Source organism: Scylla paramamosain, chromosome 12, assembly GCF_035594125.1.
Source record: "Scylla paramamosain isolate STU-SP2022 chromosome 12, ASM3559412v1, whole genome shotgun sequence".
Classification (NCBI taxonomy): Eukaryota; Metazoa; Arthropoda; class Malacostraca; order Decapoda; family Portunidae; genus Scylla; species Scylla paramamosain.
Window position 1 is genome coordinate 17583436 of NC_087162.1, and position 15427 is coordinate 17598862.

The window sequence follows — 15427 nt, forward strand, 5'->3', positions numbered from 1 at the left end:
TCTTTTCTACAACTTTAGGCATGATGAAGGCGTCAGGCGATAAACAGTGCACACGCGGGACTGAGTCACTGAGTAAACACAGTGCGGTGGGCCGCAGGTGACGCGAAGCAGTGCGCTCTGGTGGCGAGGGGACAAAGTATGCCTCACGTGGGAATTTTAATTGATTTTACGAGTACACATTGATTTTTTATTGATTTTAAGGCTCGGGGAAAAATGTGCCGGATACTCAAATGCCGGATGAGAGGGATTTTACTGTATCTAGAGAGAGAGAGAGAGAGAGAGAGAGAGAGAGAGAGAGAGAGAGAGAGAGAGAGAGAGAGAGAGAGAGAGAGAGAGAGAGAGAGAGAGAGGAGAGGGGGGGGAGCAAGAGGGAGAAGGCAGGCAGCAGCCTTGGGGATATTATACCAAAAATTTTGTAAATAGAGGTTCAATATTATTAGTTTAATACCCTCTCATTTTACAGTGTACTGTATTTCTTTTTTAATTCAAATATTATGTACTATATGTTGTTGTTGTGTTAAAGTGAATTTAAAATGCATTTAAAAAGTGAGATGTATATTTTATGGTTTAAACTATAAATATAGGTATTGCTGAGTCTTGTAGGGGCAGTTTCCCATATTTGTGGATTTTCGCTATTTGTGGGGGGCTTTGGAACATAATCCCCACAAATAGCAGGGAACACTATATACTCGTATATATATATATATATATATATATATATATATATATATATATATATATATATATATATATATATATATTTTTTTTTTTTTTTTTTTAATGTAGGAAGGATACTGGCCAAGGGCAACAAAATTCTAATAAAAAAAATGCCCACTGAAATGCCAGTCCCAAAAAAGGGTCAAAGCAGTGGTCAAAAATTGGTGGGTAAGTGTCTTGAAACCTCCCTCTTGAAGGAATTCAAGTCATAGGAAGGTGGAAATACAGAAGCAGGCAGGGAGTTCCAGAGTTTACCAGAGAAAGGGATGAATGATTGAGAATACTGGTTAACTCTTGCATTAGAGAGGTGGACAGAATAGGGGTGAGAGAAAGAAGAAAGTCCTGTGCAGTGAGGCCGCGGAAGGAGGGGAGGCATGCAGTTAGCAAGATCAGAAGAGCAGTTGGCATGAAAATAGCGGTAGAAAACAGCTAGATATGCAACATTGCGGCGGTGAGAGAGAGGCTGAAGACAGTCAGTTAGAGGAGAGGAGTTGATGAGATGAAAAGCTTTTGATTCCACCCTGTCTAGAAGAGCAGTATGAGTGGAACCCCCCCAGACATGTGAAGCATACTCCATACATGGACGGATAAGGCCCTTGTACAGAGTTAGCAGCTGGGGGGGGTAAGAAAAACTGGCGGAGATGTCTCAGAACACCTAACTTCATAGAAGCTGTTTTAGCTAGAGATGAGATGTGAAGTTTCCAGTTCAGATTATAAGTAAAGGACAGACCGAGGATGTTCAGTGTAGAAGAGGGAGACAGTTGAGTGTCATTGAAGAAGAGGGGATAGTTGTCTGGAAGGTTGTGTCAAGTTGATAGATGGAGGAACTGAGTTTTTGAGGCATTGAACAATACCAAGTTTGCTCTGCCCCAATCAGAAATTTTAGAAAGATCAGAAGTCAGGCGTTCTGTGGCTTCCCTGCGTGATATGTTTACCTCCTGAAGGGTTGGACGTCTATGAAAAGACGTGGAAAAGTGCAGGGTGGTATCATCAGCATAGGAGTGGATAGGACAAGAAGTTTGGTTTAGAAGATCATTAATGAATAATAAGAAGTGAGTGGGTGACAGGACAGAACCCTGAGGAACACCACTGTTAATAGATTTAGGAGAACAGTGACCGTCTACCACAGCAGCAATAGAACGGTCAGAAAGGAAACTTGAGATGAAGTTACAGAGAGAAGGATAGAAACCGTAGGAGGGCAGTTTGGAAATCAAAGCTTTGTGCCAGACTCTATCAAAGGCTTTTGATATGTCCAAGGCAACAGCAAAAGTTTCACCAAAATCTCTAAAAGAGGATGACCAAGACTCAGTAAGGAAAGCCAGAAGATCACCAGTAGAGCGGCCTTGACGGAACTCATACTGGCGATCAGATAGAAGGTTGTGAAGTGATAGATGTTTAAGAATCTTCCTGTTGAGGATAGATTAAAAAACTTTAGATAAGCAGGAAATTAAAGCAATAGGACGGTAGTTTGAGGGATTAGAGCGGTCACCCTTTTTAGGAACAGGTTGAATGTAGGCAAACTTCCAGCAAGAAGGAAAGGTAGATGTTGACAGACAGAGCTGAAAGAGTTTGACTAGGCAAGGTGCAAGCACAGAGGCACAGTTTCGGAGAACAATAGGAGGGACCCCATCAGGTCCATAAGCCTTCCGAGGGTTTAGGCCAGCGAGGGCATGGAAAACATCATTGCGAAGAATTTTAATAAGTGGCATGAAGTAGTCAGAGGGTGGAGGAGAGGGAGGAACAAGCCCAGAATCGTCCAAGGTAGAGTTTTTAGCAAAGGTTTGAGCAAAGAGTTCAGCTTCAGAAGAAGAAGCAAAGTTATTGGAGATATTTTTGGCTAGATGCCAGAAGTCACGAGGGGAGTTAGATCTTGAAAGGTTTTGACATTTTCTGTTAATGAAGGAGTTTTTGGCTAGTTGGAGAACAGACTTGGCATGGTTCCGGGCAGAAATATAAAGTGCATGAGATTCTGGTGATGGAAGGCTTAAGTACCTTTTGTGGGCCACCTCTCTATCATGTATAGCACGAGAACAAGCTGTGTTAAACCAAGGTTTAGAAGGTTTAGGACGAGAAAAAGAGTGAGGAATGTACGCCTCCATGCCAGACACTATCACCTCTGTTATGCGCTCAGCACACAAAAATGGGTCTCTGACACGGAAGCAGTAGTCATTCCAAGGAAAATCAGCAAAATACCTCCTCAGGTCCCCCCAACTAGCAAAGGCAAAACACCAGAGGCATCTTCGCTTAGGGGGATCCTGAGGAGGGATTGGAGTGATAGGACAAGATAAAGATATGAGATTGTGATCGGAGGAGCCCAATGGAGAAGAAAGGGTCACAGCATAAGCAGAAGGATTAGAGGTCAGGAAAAGGTCAAGAATGTTGGGTGTATCTCCAAGACGGTCAGGAATACGAGTAGGGTGTTGCACCAATTGCTCTAGGTCATGGAGGATAGCAAAGTTGTAGGCTAGTTCACCAGGATGGTGAGTGAAGGGAGAGGAAAGCCAAAGCTGGTGGTGAACATTGAAGTCTCCAAGAATGGAGATCTCTGCAAAAAAAAAAAAAAAAAAAAAAAAAAAAAAAAATATATATATATATATATATATATATATATATATATATATATATATATATATATATATATATATATATATATATATATATATATATATATATATATACACACACACACACACACACACACACAAACATGCAGTCAGGTCACCACTTATGCATAAGGTTCTATTAACAGTTTGCATTAAACATGATTCGCATCAATTTTAATGTAAACAATAGCAAAATGATTGTTCTCTTCAACTTATCTGAGACAAGATCCCCAGATTCAAACAAAATATTTCCTAACCACCTACAAGAATGAAAAATTTTCAATGCATATAATTGATGATAAGAAGTACATAGAAGTTCATAAAATATCAAAAGGATAGTAAGAGAAGAAATAATTGAAAACTGTATTAAGCCATTGCTTACTTACTTCCATCTCCACTCTCGTTCTCACTTACACTTACTCACATGGGCCTACTTTCCACTCAACTCATTCATGTGTACACTCAATCACTGAAGCTTATCCTATTTCAACTCATACACTCATGACTTTCACAGACTCTCTCTCCCTCTCTCTCTCTCTCTCACTTACACATTCAGTGTCCTTAACACTCTCAGTCAGTCCCCATTACTCATCCTTCCAAGCACACACACACACACACACACACACATTTTCAACCTGTTTCTTTGACACAGATGGAGGCAGAGCTTTTGTAATCTGAAAATATGGTAGAGGATATTGATACAGATTTTTTTGTCGTTTTGAAACACGGATACAGATAGTAATGTGAACTGTCTTTTCACAGTGGATGCTTCGTAGGGGCAGAGGCAAAGAGATATCCAATAAATTACTAATATATGTATACACAGCCAGGTCACTACTGACACAGGGGAAAAAGCTTCCCTTAACACATTGCAGTAGACTTGATTCATGTTAAAGTTTAATGAAAGCAATGGTAGAAAATGACTATGGTTTTGACCAGACTGAGACAGGCTGCCCAAATAAATTTAAATATTTCCATACTATCTAAAACACTTGAATTTTTTTACACATATAACTGAAGGAACAAATACATAGGAGTCCATATAATATCAAGATGTTAACAGATAGAAACTAGTACAGTACAGTAACAATAATTAAAAACATGCTGAGTGATTGCCAGCACACATAGTTGATGGATACTCATTGTTGATATCACCTCATATCACCTATGTATACTTCATGTTCCTGACTAAATTACTTCCACATTAACTTTAGATACCTGTGGACACTGTTAAATTTTAATTCTAACCTTGGATTACTGATACAGTACAGAAACAACCATTAAAAAACCATGCCGAATGATCACTGATAAATACTCACTGCTTACGTTACCTCATATCACCTGTATTTCAATCCATGCAATCTTCATATCTTCCCTAACTGATGTTCTTACACACTATCTTATTTAGGTGCAAAGCTATAACCATCACTAAATCCAGATGATAAACAATAGCTTTCTAATGGTATAAGCAGGGGCAACTTCAATGCTGGAGGTCACGAGGGAGAACTAAATTGTTGTCAAGCATGCAAGCAGATGTCAGTAGTAGTTAAATTGGCATCACTGTGAGTGGTGGAGGTGGGGGACAGCAGCGGCCTGCTCCTAAACCCTGTTAGAGTCACCCTACTCCTCACTACAGACTTCCCTGTGGCTTATTGCAGCCCATCCTTGCACTGGGGTTTTTAGTTCTCTGAATTACAGTATGACTTGGAGGCAAACTGATGCCTGTGTTAGACACAATTTGTGTTGGCATATTGCCCATTAAAGGTGACCTAGCTATGTACATATTGTAATGACCAGGTCCAGCCCCCTTACAGCTGCCTATACCTTGAGTCAACTTCTCCCTAGGCTACCTCCTTCTAGTCTAATACACGGCACAGATGAGGTGAATCCAGGCACCTGCTGGTCAACAACAGCTATCAAGCCTCTATAGGTCACCACCCTGTTTCACCCACCAACAAGGGAGTAAAACAAATGCCAACTTAGCACACACGCTGAGAAAGAATTCATGAGCCACATGCTAGGGAGTGCAGACAGCAGTGACAACATACAGAATGAAGCTATAATACCCCATTGGACTACCACCCAAAAATGGGCCACCTACTCCCAAAAGGAATATTATACATGCTCTTGCTAGAGAACAACCTATTTGCAGTCTCCCAGAAGACTGGCCCACACACCCCCAGTATCACTGGTAGAGCTGGAGAAGAAAGCAAACAGATGTAATCTAGCAGAATATACGGTCCTCTAGTCCCAGACACTCACAGTTGCGAGCTATGGGCACAAGTAGCATCTGACTACACACAACACTTAAGACACAAGTACACAGCAACAGACAGACTTGAGATGATCAGTCAGAAGACTGCTCTCAGATTACCACCATGATGCAGGGCATAAGACTCAGACTGCACTGAGCAGAGTTTGTAAAACGAAGTATTCTCCAAAATTATCAAGCACCGCAAACACAGGCAGGCTCCTGTGGGAGCTACTCCTAACTAGGATGGCAGGGCTTACTGTCACTAACACTCCAGCAATAATTATTAAGGAGAGCCCTCTAATATATCCTCCCTGCTCCTTGCCAGCTCTCTGACTTTTTCCCTCATGTACATCTTGCTTCTGGGGTGTTTGGGGTCCAACTGAATAAGGGGAACAATAGGAGATGCAGTCTTGGCTCACACCCCCATGCAACAGCCAATGAATCACATGATAAGGGGGAAGGGGGGAGGTTAGGGAAAGGAGAGAGAGGGGGAGGTAGCCATCTTGTGCTCATCTTGCCCCCACAAACACTTAAGTTAAACTCGCTCTGAGAAATATTTTGTTAAGGAATTTAGTATGGGCTTATCCGAGGAGCTGGTTGGGATTCAACACATTAATGGGGAAAGGCAATTCTTCAACTATATCTTGTACTAATTATGACCCTGGAGAACAAGGGGAAGTAGGTAAATTTTAAAGGACAAGGATACTGAGTAAAGAAGTGCAGTTTTATATAAACACAAGGAGTGGACAAGTCATTGTGCATCAGGCTCTCTCTCTCTCTCTCTCTCTCTCTCTCTCTCTCTCTCTCTCTCTCTCTCTCTCTCTCTCTCTCTCTCTCTCTCGCTCTCTCTTGCTACTTCTTTATCTCTCCCTCCTCTATTTCCTTCAGTCTACCTCTATGGTGCCAAACAAAACAGTATATATATGTACATGTATATAGAGTGATAAACTTCTAACATATGCATGGCACTTGTTTACATATCTATATTACTAGAATTATAATATACAAAATATAAATTCTGTAGAGAAAAAAACATGTATCCCTATACTTCCTCTATCTCTTTCCCTACCACCAGCATGTAGACGAGAATAAAATTCTTTAGTTTTATTTTCCATTTCCAGAAATCTCTTTACCTAAGTTAACCACATTTAATTTTCATTAAATTCTTCACTTCCATTCTCTTTATTGCCACTAAATTATATTATTTTTTTTCTTCCTTTCTGTATCTCTTATAAGTATTGTACACATTTAATGTTGTAAATAACTGTCACCTTTGGTAATACATCATTTATTACTACAATAGTAATTTTTATCCATGATATTGTGAACAGCTTCTATGAATAACATGTTCATATCACTTTTATTCACAGCAGATATTGCCTTGTCAATCAAAGATATAAAATTTTATGTGAATAAACAGAAAGACAAGAACAAAGTTGTTTCCTTTTCCTCTATTCCAATGGACATGGTCAACAGAAAGTTCTGTACCACCTTGGTTAACACTAAAGTTTGCCACTAGTTTATTCAATCTAGAATATTTGAGTGTGAAGATGCTTTGAGGAAGACCACACTGCCAAAGTTCATTCTGAGGTCTGCCTAATTCACCATGCCAGTTTAAGGGAAACTTACAACACTGTGGTTCTAAACCACAGTTCACCAACTGAAAAAAATACGAACAGAAGATGCTAGTTGTTAAATGTGATTTTCACTTGTTAATGTAAATACATTTATATTTTTCTAATTAACATCAGTGCCTGATTGATGTGCGATCTGGTTACACCTTGTGTTTGAAAAATAAAAGGAGCTCCTTTAGTAAATACAAAGCAGTACATGCAAAACATGTAATGATCTTCCTCTATCTCCTCATCTTCCTCAACCTTACCTACAACACCAACTATATACGAATGACTGGCTGTGTTTGCATGTCTTTTTTGCTTAGAGTGTGAAGGAAAGTAATGATGGTGATACAGGTATATTCACAACTTCCAACTTCTTTATCCCATCAACTTTATTCATAACATTTAATAGTCGCCAAAAGTGCACTTTAAGACATCCCTATCCCTACTGAATAAGGAAAATGTGAAGGCACCCATGACAGTCCAACTCCCCAGGCCACATTGCCATCTCCCTCCTTTATTTGAATTAAACACACAAGGAATCGGATTTCTGACACCAACACTTAATGCATCAATGGCCTAATGGTACAAATTGCCCTATATAGTTTTCAGTCTTGCAATTCTTTTTCATTGAATTTTGTGCATTTTGGTCTGGGACTTGTCCTATTTAAAATATATTTATACTAGTAGATAACACTGGATGTAATATTTTGTATTTCATCCCATTTGTGAGTTGTGTTATTTAGTAACACACTTCTCACAATCCTATTGCAGTAAGTGACTAAAGTATAAAAATGTGCAGACATTAACAACTTTTGGGGTTGCATAGATACCAATTATTGTTTTCTTCATTTTAGATCTTTCAGGGAAGAAATATATAAGCCTGTTCACTGGACATTTTTGGTCATATTGTTTTGGCAGTCTCCTCTCAGCCTGGGACTGAGAACTTTGAGATACTTATTACCCTTATTTTCCATTATTCTCAACCAAACTGAATAAGATTATGTGTTTTAATAGTTAATATTAGGTTTTGTAAAAGATTACAAGTGTTTTGCATCAATGAGTACATTATATTAATGACTGAGCAAAATAATAATGCACTTCATATTTCAGCCCAGAACTATGCCATGTCTGTTCTCAAACTGGCCAAAAACTCCTTCATTAATGGAAAGTGTCAAAAATCTTTCAAGATCTAACTCCCCTTGTGTCTTCTGGCATCTAGCCAAAAAATTTCTCCAATAACTTTGCTTCTTCTTTCCCTCCTTTATTTCTACCATATGGCACCACTGTGATCATATCTATCTCTAAAGCTGAACTCTTTGCTCAGACCTTTGCTAAAAACTCTACCTTGGACAATTCAGAGCTTGTTCCTCCCTCTCCTCCATCCTCTGACTACTTCATGCTACCTATTAAAATTCTTTACAATGATGTTTTCCATGCCCTCACTGGCCTAAATCCTTGGAAGGCTTATGGACCTGATAGGGTCCCTCCTATTGTTCTCTAAAACTGCACCTCTGTGCTTGCACCTTGCCTAGTCAAGCTCTTCCAACTCTGTCTGCAAACATCTACCTTTCCTTTTTGTTGGAAGTTTGCCTACATTCAGCCTGTTTCTAAAAAGGGTGACAATTCTAGTCCCTCAAACTACCGTCCTATTGTTTTAGTTTCCTGTCTATCTAAAGTTTTTTTTAGTCTATCCTCAACAGCAAGATTCTTAAACATCTATCACTTCACAACCTTCTATCTGATTGCCAGTATGGGTTCCGTCAAGGCTGCTCTACTGGTGATCTGGTTTTCCTTACTGAGTCAAGGTCATCCTCTTTTTAGAGACTTTGGTGAAACTTTTGCTGTTGCCTTAGACGTATCAAAAGCTTTTGATAAAGTCTGGCACAAAGCTTTGATTTCCAAACTACCCTCCTATGGCTTCTATCCTTCTCTCTGTAACTTCATCTCAAGTTTCCTTTCTGACCGTTCTATTGCTGCTGTGGTAAACGGTCACTGTTCTTCTAAATCTATTAACAGTGGTGTTCCTCAGGATCACCCACTCTCTTCCTATTATTCATCAATGATCTTCTATACCAAACTTCTTTCCCTATCCACTCCTATGCTGATGATACCACCCTGCACCTTTCCACATCTTATCATAGACATCCAACCTCCAACCTTTCTGGAAGTAAACAGTTCATGCAGGGAAGTCACAGAACGCCTGACTCCTGATCTCTCTAAAATTTCTGATTGGGACAGAGCAAACTTGTTATTGTTCAATGCCTCAAAAACTCAATTCCTCCATATACAGTAAAATCCCTCTCATCTGGCATTCGAGTATCCAGCAGCTTCAAGTATCCGGCACATTTTTCCCCGAGCCTTAAAATCAATAAAAAATCAATGTGTACTCATAAAATCGATCAAAATTCCCGCGTGAGGCATACTTTGTCCCCTCGCCACCAGAGCACACTGCTTCGCACCACCCACGGCCCACTGCACTGTGTTTACTCAGTGACTCAGTCCCGCGTGTGCACTGTTTATCACCTGACACCTTCATCATGTCTAAAGTTGTAGAAAAGAGGAAGCGTGTTGTGCTTACACTTAAGCAGCTGATCAGATCAGCTGCTGATTAAGATCAGCTGATCTTTGTTATGGTAAGATGCATGAGTGTAGGGTGGTGATTGTGGACATAATTTCACTTCTATTCAAGTATCCGGCATGTCGGCGGTCCCATTGATGCTGGATAAGAGGGATTTTACTGTATCAACTCAACAACATTTCAGACAACTATTCCCTCTTCTTCAGTGACACTCAACTGGCCCCCTCTTTTACATTGAACATCCTCTGTCTGTCCTTTTCTCATAATCTAAACTGGAAACTTCACATCTCATCTCTAGTTAAAACAGCTTCTATCAAGTTAGGAGTTTTGAGATGTCTCTGCCTGTTTTTCTCACCCCCCCTGCAGCTAACTCTGTACAAGGGCTTTATCCATCCATGTATGGAGTATGCCTCACATGTCTGGGGGGATTCCACTCATACCACTCTTTTAGACAGGGTGGAATCAAAAGCTTTTCATCTCATCAACTCCTCTCCTCTAACTGACTGTCTTCAGCCTCTTTCTCATCACCACAATATTGCATCTCTAGCTATCTTCTACCCTTATTTTCATACTAACTGCTCTTCTGATTTTGCTGACTGCATGCCTCTGCTACTCCTGTGGCCTCGCTGCACAAGACTTTCTTCTTTCTCTCACTCCTATTCTGTCTGCCTCTCTCATGCAAGAGTCAACCAGTGTTCTTAATCATTCATTCCTTTTCCTGGTAAACTCAGAACTCCCTGCCTGCTTCTGTATTTCCACCTTCCTATGACTTAAGTCTTTCAAGAGAGAGGTTTCAAGACACTTATCCTTCAATTTTTTTTACCACCGCTTCAAACCCTATTCAGGGACCGACATCTTAGTGGGCTTTTTTTTTTATTAGATTTTTGTTGCCTTTGGCCAGTGTCCATCCTACATAAAAAAAAATAATAAAATCTCTGTAGGAACACCAAATCAACATCACTGGTAAGAATGTATCACAGTGGACTTATATGTAAATAATTTCTTTATACACACAAAGGAAAGTTAAGTAATAAAATATTGGTGATAAGTTCTGTATTTCTTGCAGCTAAGAGGTCTTTGCTTTTAAATTTCACCATTCAATCTTTCCATCTACTCTGCCCACCATATAGGCAAGCAACGAATGGTCAAGGCACAAGGGACAGACGCTGGCAGTGCAAGACAAGGGTTTGTCTGTGTTTAGGAGAACTGATCGTACCACTCCTGGCAACAATTTATAATAATACTTAATTGCCTCATAGTTGCTAATCCCTATTGTTATATTTGTCATAAGAAAACATAAACCAAACATTTATCAACAGAAAGTAATAACTGATCTTGTGTAGAGAAATCTGTCTTTTCCAAAGTGCTATACACTATCTCAATACTACTTGTATATCATTTGCAGGTAGATCATAGCTATAAGAGAAATATTGTAATTCCAAAATGCTAGGTAAAACATATGAAAAAATTATCTAATTCCACAATGCATGTGATTGATCATGATTCCAAGCATGCTATCAGATGGTATTGCCACTCAGCATAATCCCTCATATATGCTGAGTGGAAGACAGAGGACAGAGAGGAGAACCATAAAAAAGGTGCATTTATGTAATAAAAAAAAAAAAAAGCAGTGGATTGCCAAAGCCTAAGCCTGAAAAGGAAGGAGTGCCTCAGAGAAAAAGCAAATAGGATCAATGTGGCTTATAATGAGAAGCAATAAAGTCCTGAAAATGCAATGAAAATCCCAAATCACGAGTAAAGAAAATACTGCCACCATAAAGGTTTTGAAGGGTATACTAAAACTGCAGTCCGATGCAAGATGGTATTCATTATACATACTCTTCCTACTCTCCAATATGAAAAGTTTTCCTCATGTGTAGACTGCAATTTTTTATTCTAAGTCAAAATGAGTTGCACTTCAAAAAGAGGACTAGGAACAGCACTCATTCCATCATGTGGATGGCATTTCATAAAAGATTTATTTACCTGTTGATGAGGGTGAGGGCTTACTGGATGTCTCTGAAGTTTTACTTAAATCCACTTTCAACTCTTCTAATAATTCTACGCCAGTATTTGACTTAGTTTCAGATGGGACTGTATTTTTCTTTGAAGAAATTGATGCTTCCTTATCTGATGGCATTTGAGTTTTATCACACACTGTACTGTCAGTAACAGACTTTTTCCTGTTATTCTCTTCACATTCTCTCTCGTAGTCTTCTAAGAGCTGGGCTTGTACCTCCTCTGGAATTTCTACGTCTCCTCCAAAGTCCTCATCTGCATGGGGGCACCAGCACACCAGCTAAATATTACTTCCTCACACAATAAAAATAATAGCTACTTAACAGCTGCATTAAAATACTAGGTAAAATAAATGGAGCTTTATTAAGGCTTCAACAGGAAATGACAACAGTAGTATGAAGTGCATAATGCAAGCTGACAAGCAGTTAGAAATAATAATGAAAGTACTAGTGCAGAGCTGCAATACAGAAATAACAAATATGACTTGTGGCACACATACATGGGGAAAATAACTGTCAAAACAAAAAAGAACACTGTTAGAAAATGTGTAGGTCTGTAACAAAATTACATCAGATAAAGTTATCCATTTATAATATATTTTATGCATTTAAATTTCCAAGGAAATAAATCTTTCAGTGCCCATCCCCAAAAACTTTACTCCTGAATGGCATTTTATTAAAGGAATCTGGTTTGTCCTTCTGTTACAATATTAACTGATGTTTAAAATAACTGTGTAACAATGATAATAAAGATGCTGACTACTCTTAACAAATCTTAGTGTATCATAAGACTACACTATTCAAGTGAAAAAAAATAAATAAATAAAAAATAAAAATAAATAAATAAAAATAAAGAAAAATAAATAAATAAAAAATAAATAAATAAATAAATAAATAAATAAATAAATAAATAAATAAATAAGAGTATTTAATTTGCATCAGTATTTCTCAATGTGCTCTAATATAAATTATTATGGCTGATTTAATCAAGCCTTGTTCAAGACATCAGCAGCATCCCTGGGCCCATCATAGATAGTGAATATTGTGCTCAGTGAAATTTCCTTGATGCCCTCTTTGTGATGTAAGCATACATGCCTAGTGCAGTTGGTTGTTCACTGTTTTCAGTTCTATTTATTGCTGCATTTTTAAAATGGTAACAGCAACTGATCATTTGTCCAGTAATAAATGCAGTGAGAATGATACTGTGGTTGATTTTAGATGGCCAGTGGCTCCAATCACTGCTAAGTTTCTGTTCTCTAGAACTTACATAAGAAACAAAATTTCAAATCCATATCATGGAATTGATATAATATATGAATAATAAATCTTTCTTTTAAGTAACAGTTGGAAAACACTTTTCATAATACTGTTATGTCTCTCACAAATATTCCATTCATTATGATTCTTTTGACTTCATTTTCATGATCTGGACTTTACTAATTTTCTACTGTACATTGTTATAGAATTGCCTTCGCCAAACATGAAATTGCAAATACCAAAATCCCTGATTGCAGAAATGAGAAAAAAATATCCAAAAATCTAGAAAGGCTCTGCACCAATGCTAACTCCCTTTACTGGATTTCACCATACAAGGGTTTAACCAACAACACTTTTACTTTAAACTGTCAGATTAATGAAAAACAAAAACCTATACAAAAATAAGTTTCATAATGAAAACTAGGAAGGAAGCAAATTCACTTTCATCCTGTACCCCTGTTCACCTAGCAGAGAACACATGCTGGATGTATGGTGAGGTTTTGTGATCTAGTAATTCACTAACACTGTCTCAAATTGGAGGAGGATTTTGTACTCCAGTAGAGGTTGATTGATCAGTGATCAGGTGCCATGATCTGGATGACCTGGGTTCAGGTCCTACCAAAACAGGCTATTTTTTAAGTTAATGTTGAGAGGCTGAAGACTTCCAATCAACCCTATCCTAAATAGCAAGTAAATCAAGAATTTTGGTGGTTAACATGAACTTCTGTAACAGTGCTACTCAAAAATTCACGTCTGTGCCACTATGGGAAGTGGTTAATCACCCAAGCCTCCAAAAACAAGACACTGACTATTTTAGCATTCAAAAATGGAAAAAGATGCCTATACACAAGAAATACTGGTCAAGATCATAAAATATAAAATATGATATAAAATAAAATAAAATAAAATAAAATAAAATAAAATAAAATACAAATACTCATGGAGTGTAAGCAATAGGCTGATAGTATTATCCAATCCAGACCCTCAGTATTTAAAGTAGGATGGGCAATTCCATTCTCAACTGCCTTTTAAGATTTCCAGGGATTGCTGACTTGTATGCATATAAAGCTGCATAAACCTAAGAGTAGAAACTGTCCCAGAAAAACCTTAACTAGTAAGTTGGGATTCAAGGCCAGAACTTTGATAAGTCAAGACACATAACTGAATACCCCCATATTCTAAGAGAGAGAGAGAGAGAGAGAGAGTGTAGCTCATCTGTTGATGCATATAATGAAAGGTTACATTAAAAGTACATCCATTAGTGTGTGAACTGAGGGTGGTAGGAAGCTATACCACACGTCCAGAGATACAGGAATAGAGAGTGAGTTAGACTGGTAGACACCCTAGCAGTAAGCCAGAAAAGACAGAAAATATTGCGTATAAAATCTTGTATGGTTTTGTTTAAGGATCTCATTTACATCAAGTCAGAAAGACATGTTGCCTTCAATTGTGATAACTGATTCAGCCTGATTATTCTGATGCATCCACATGAAATCAACATTTTACATAAACTATATACTACTTACTGTAATGCCTAAATTAAGTTTGTGCTACACTATCATATTTCCAAGTTATATTTTGAAAGACTCAACTTATCAAGTAAAAGATATCAAGTAAAAGGACAAAGATAAAAGCTTAACTCTGGATTCAAAAGTTAATTATGCAACAGAACTCCACTGTTACTTCCCTGTGTTTAAACTACTTATATTATACAATAGTTTTTAGCTTTTAGTTTTTAGTAATTATTATTAACCTCTATGAAAAATTACTGAGATTCTCTCTTTTTTATTTTACCTCTCATAATCAAATTGCTATCCTGTTTTTCACATATACATTCTTTATAAAGTATCAAAGGTGAATTTTTCCTTAATACAATTCATTCATATGCATGTTGCTAAGGTACACAGATCATAAAAATGAGAAATACTGATCTGGAACAATCACAAGTAAAACAGCCTATATCTAAATAAATATCTATTACTATATATGAAAGCTTATGAAAATCACAAGTCAAGATTGCTATAATGCATGTTTCACCTATTGCATGGCAAAAAAAAACAAAAATAAAAAATTCTATATTATGTTCAGGCTTGCACAAAAAATCTTGATCCTTGAATTGCAATGTACCACACAAATTTGAAATTGTCTTTCATAATCTAAAATATGCCAGACGTCATGTGTCTGGCAGTAATGTACATCATCTTCCTCATTCACTAGCTGGGAAGGAGGGGGTACCCTCTCCCTCCTCTCCTCCACATGGCAAAAGACAGTTACCATATGTTTGAATTTTGCAACATGAGTGTCACCTACACCTCAGTGTTTCTGTTTGTTTCCCATGGATTTATCTGTGTGGAAAACATAAAAGTAGCAAAACAATACAA

The 15427-nt window shown here is 37.9% G+C and overlaps 1 protein-coding gene across 5 annotated transcripts in view; it reads right to left on the reverse strand.

Moving 5' to 3' along the window:
- Positions 1–15427, reverse strand: part of LOC135105790 (BSD domain-containing protein 1-like) — a 69264-nt gene that overhangs the window by 20316 nt on the left and 33521 nt on the right. For 3 of the 5 annotated variants that reach the window (XM_064014307.1, XM_064014306.1, XM_064014308.1), the window contains one exon: positions 11758–12045. The exons of the other annotated variants lie outside the window; for them this stretch is intronic. In XM_064014307.1, the coding sequence (XP_063870377.1) occupies positions 11758–12045 (288 nt within the window). The remainder of the gene's footprint in view (positions 1–11757; positions 12046–15427) is intronic. 5 annotated transcript variants of the gene reach the window in all.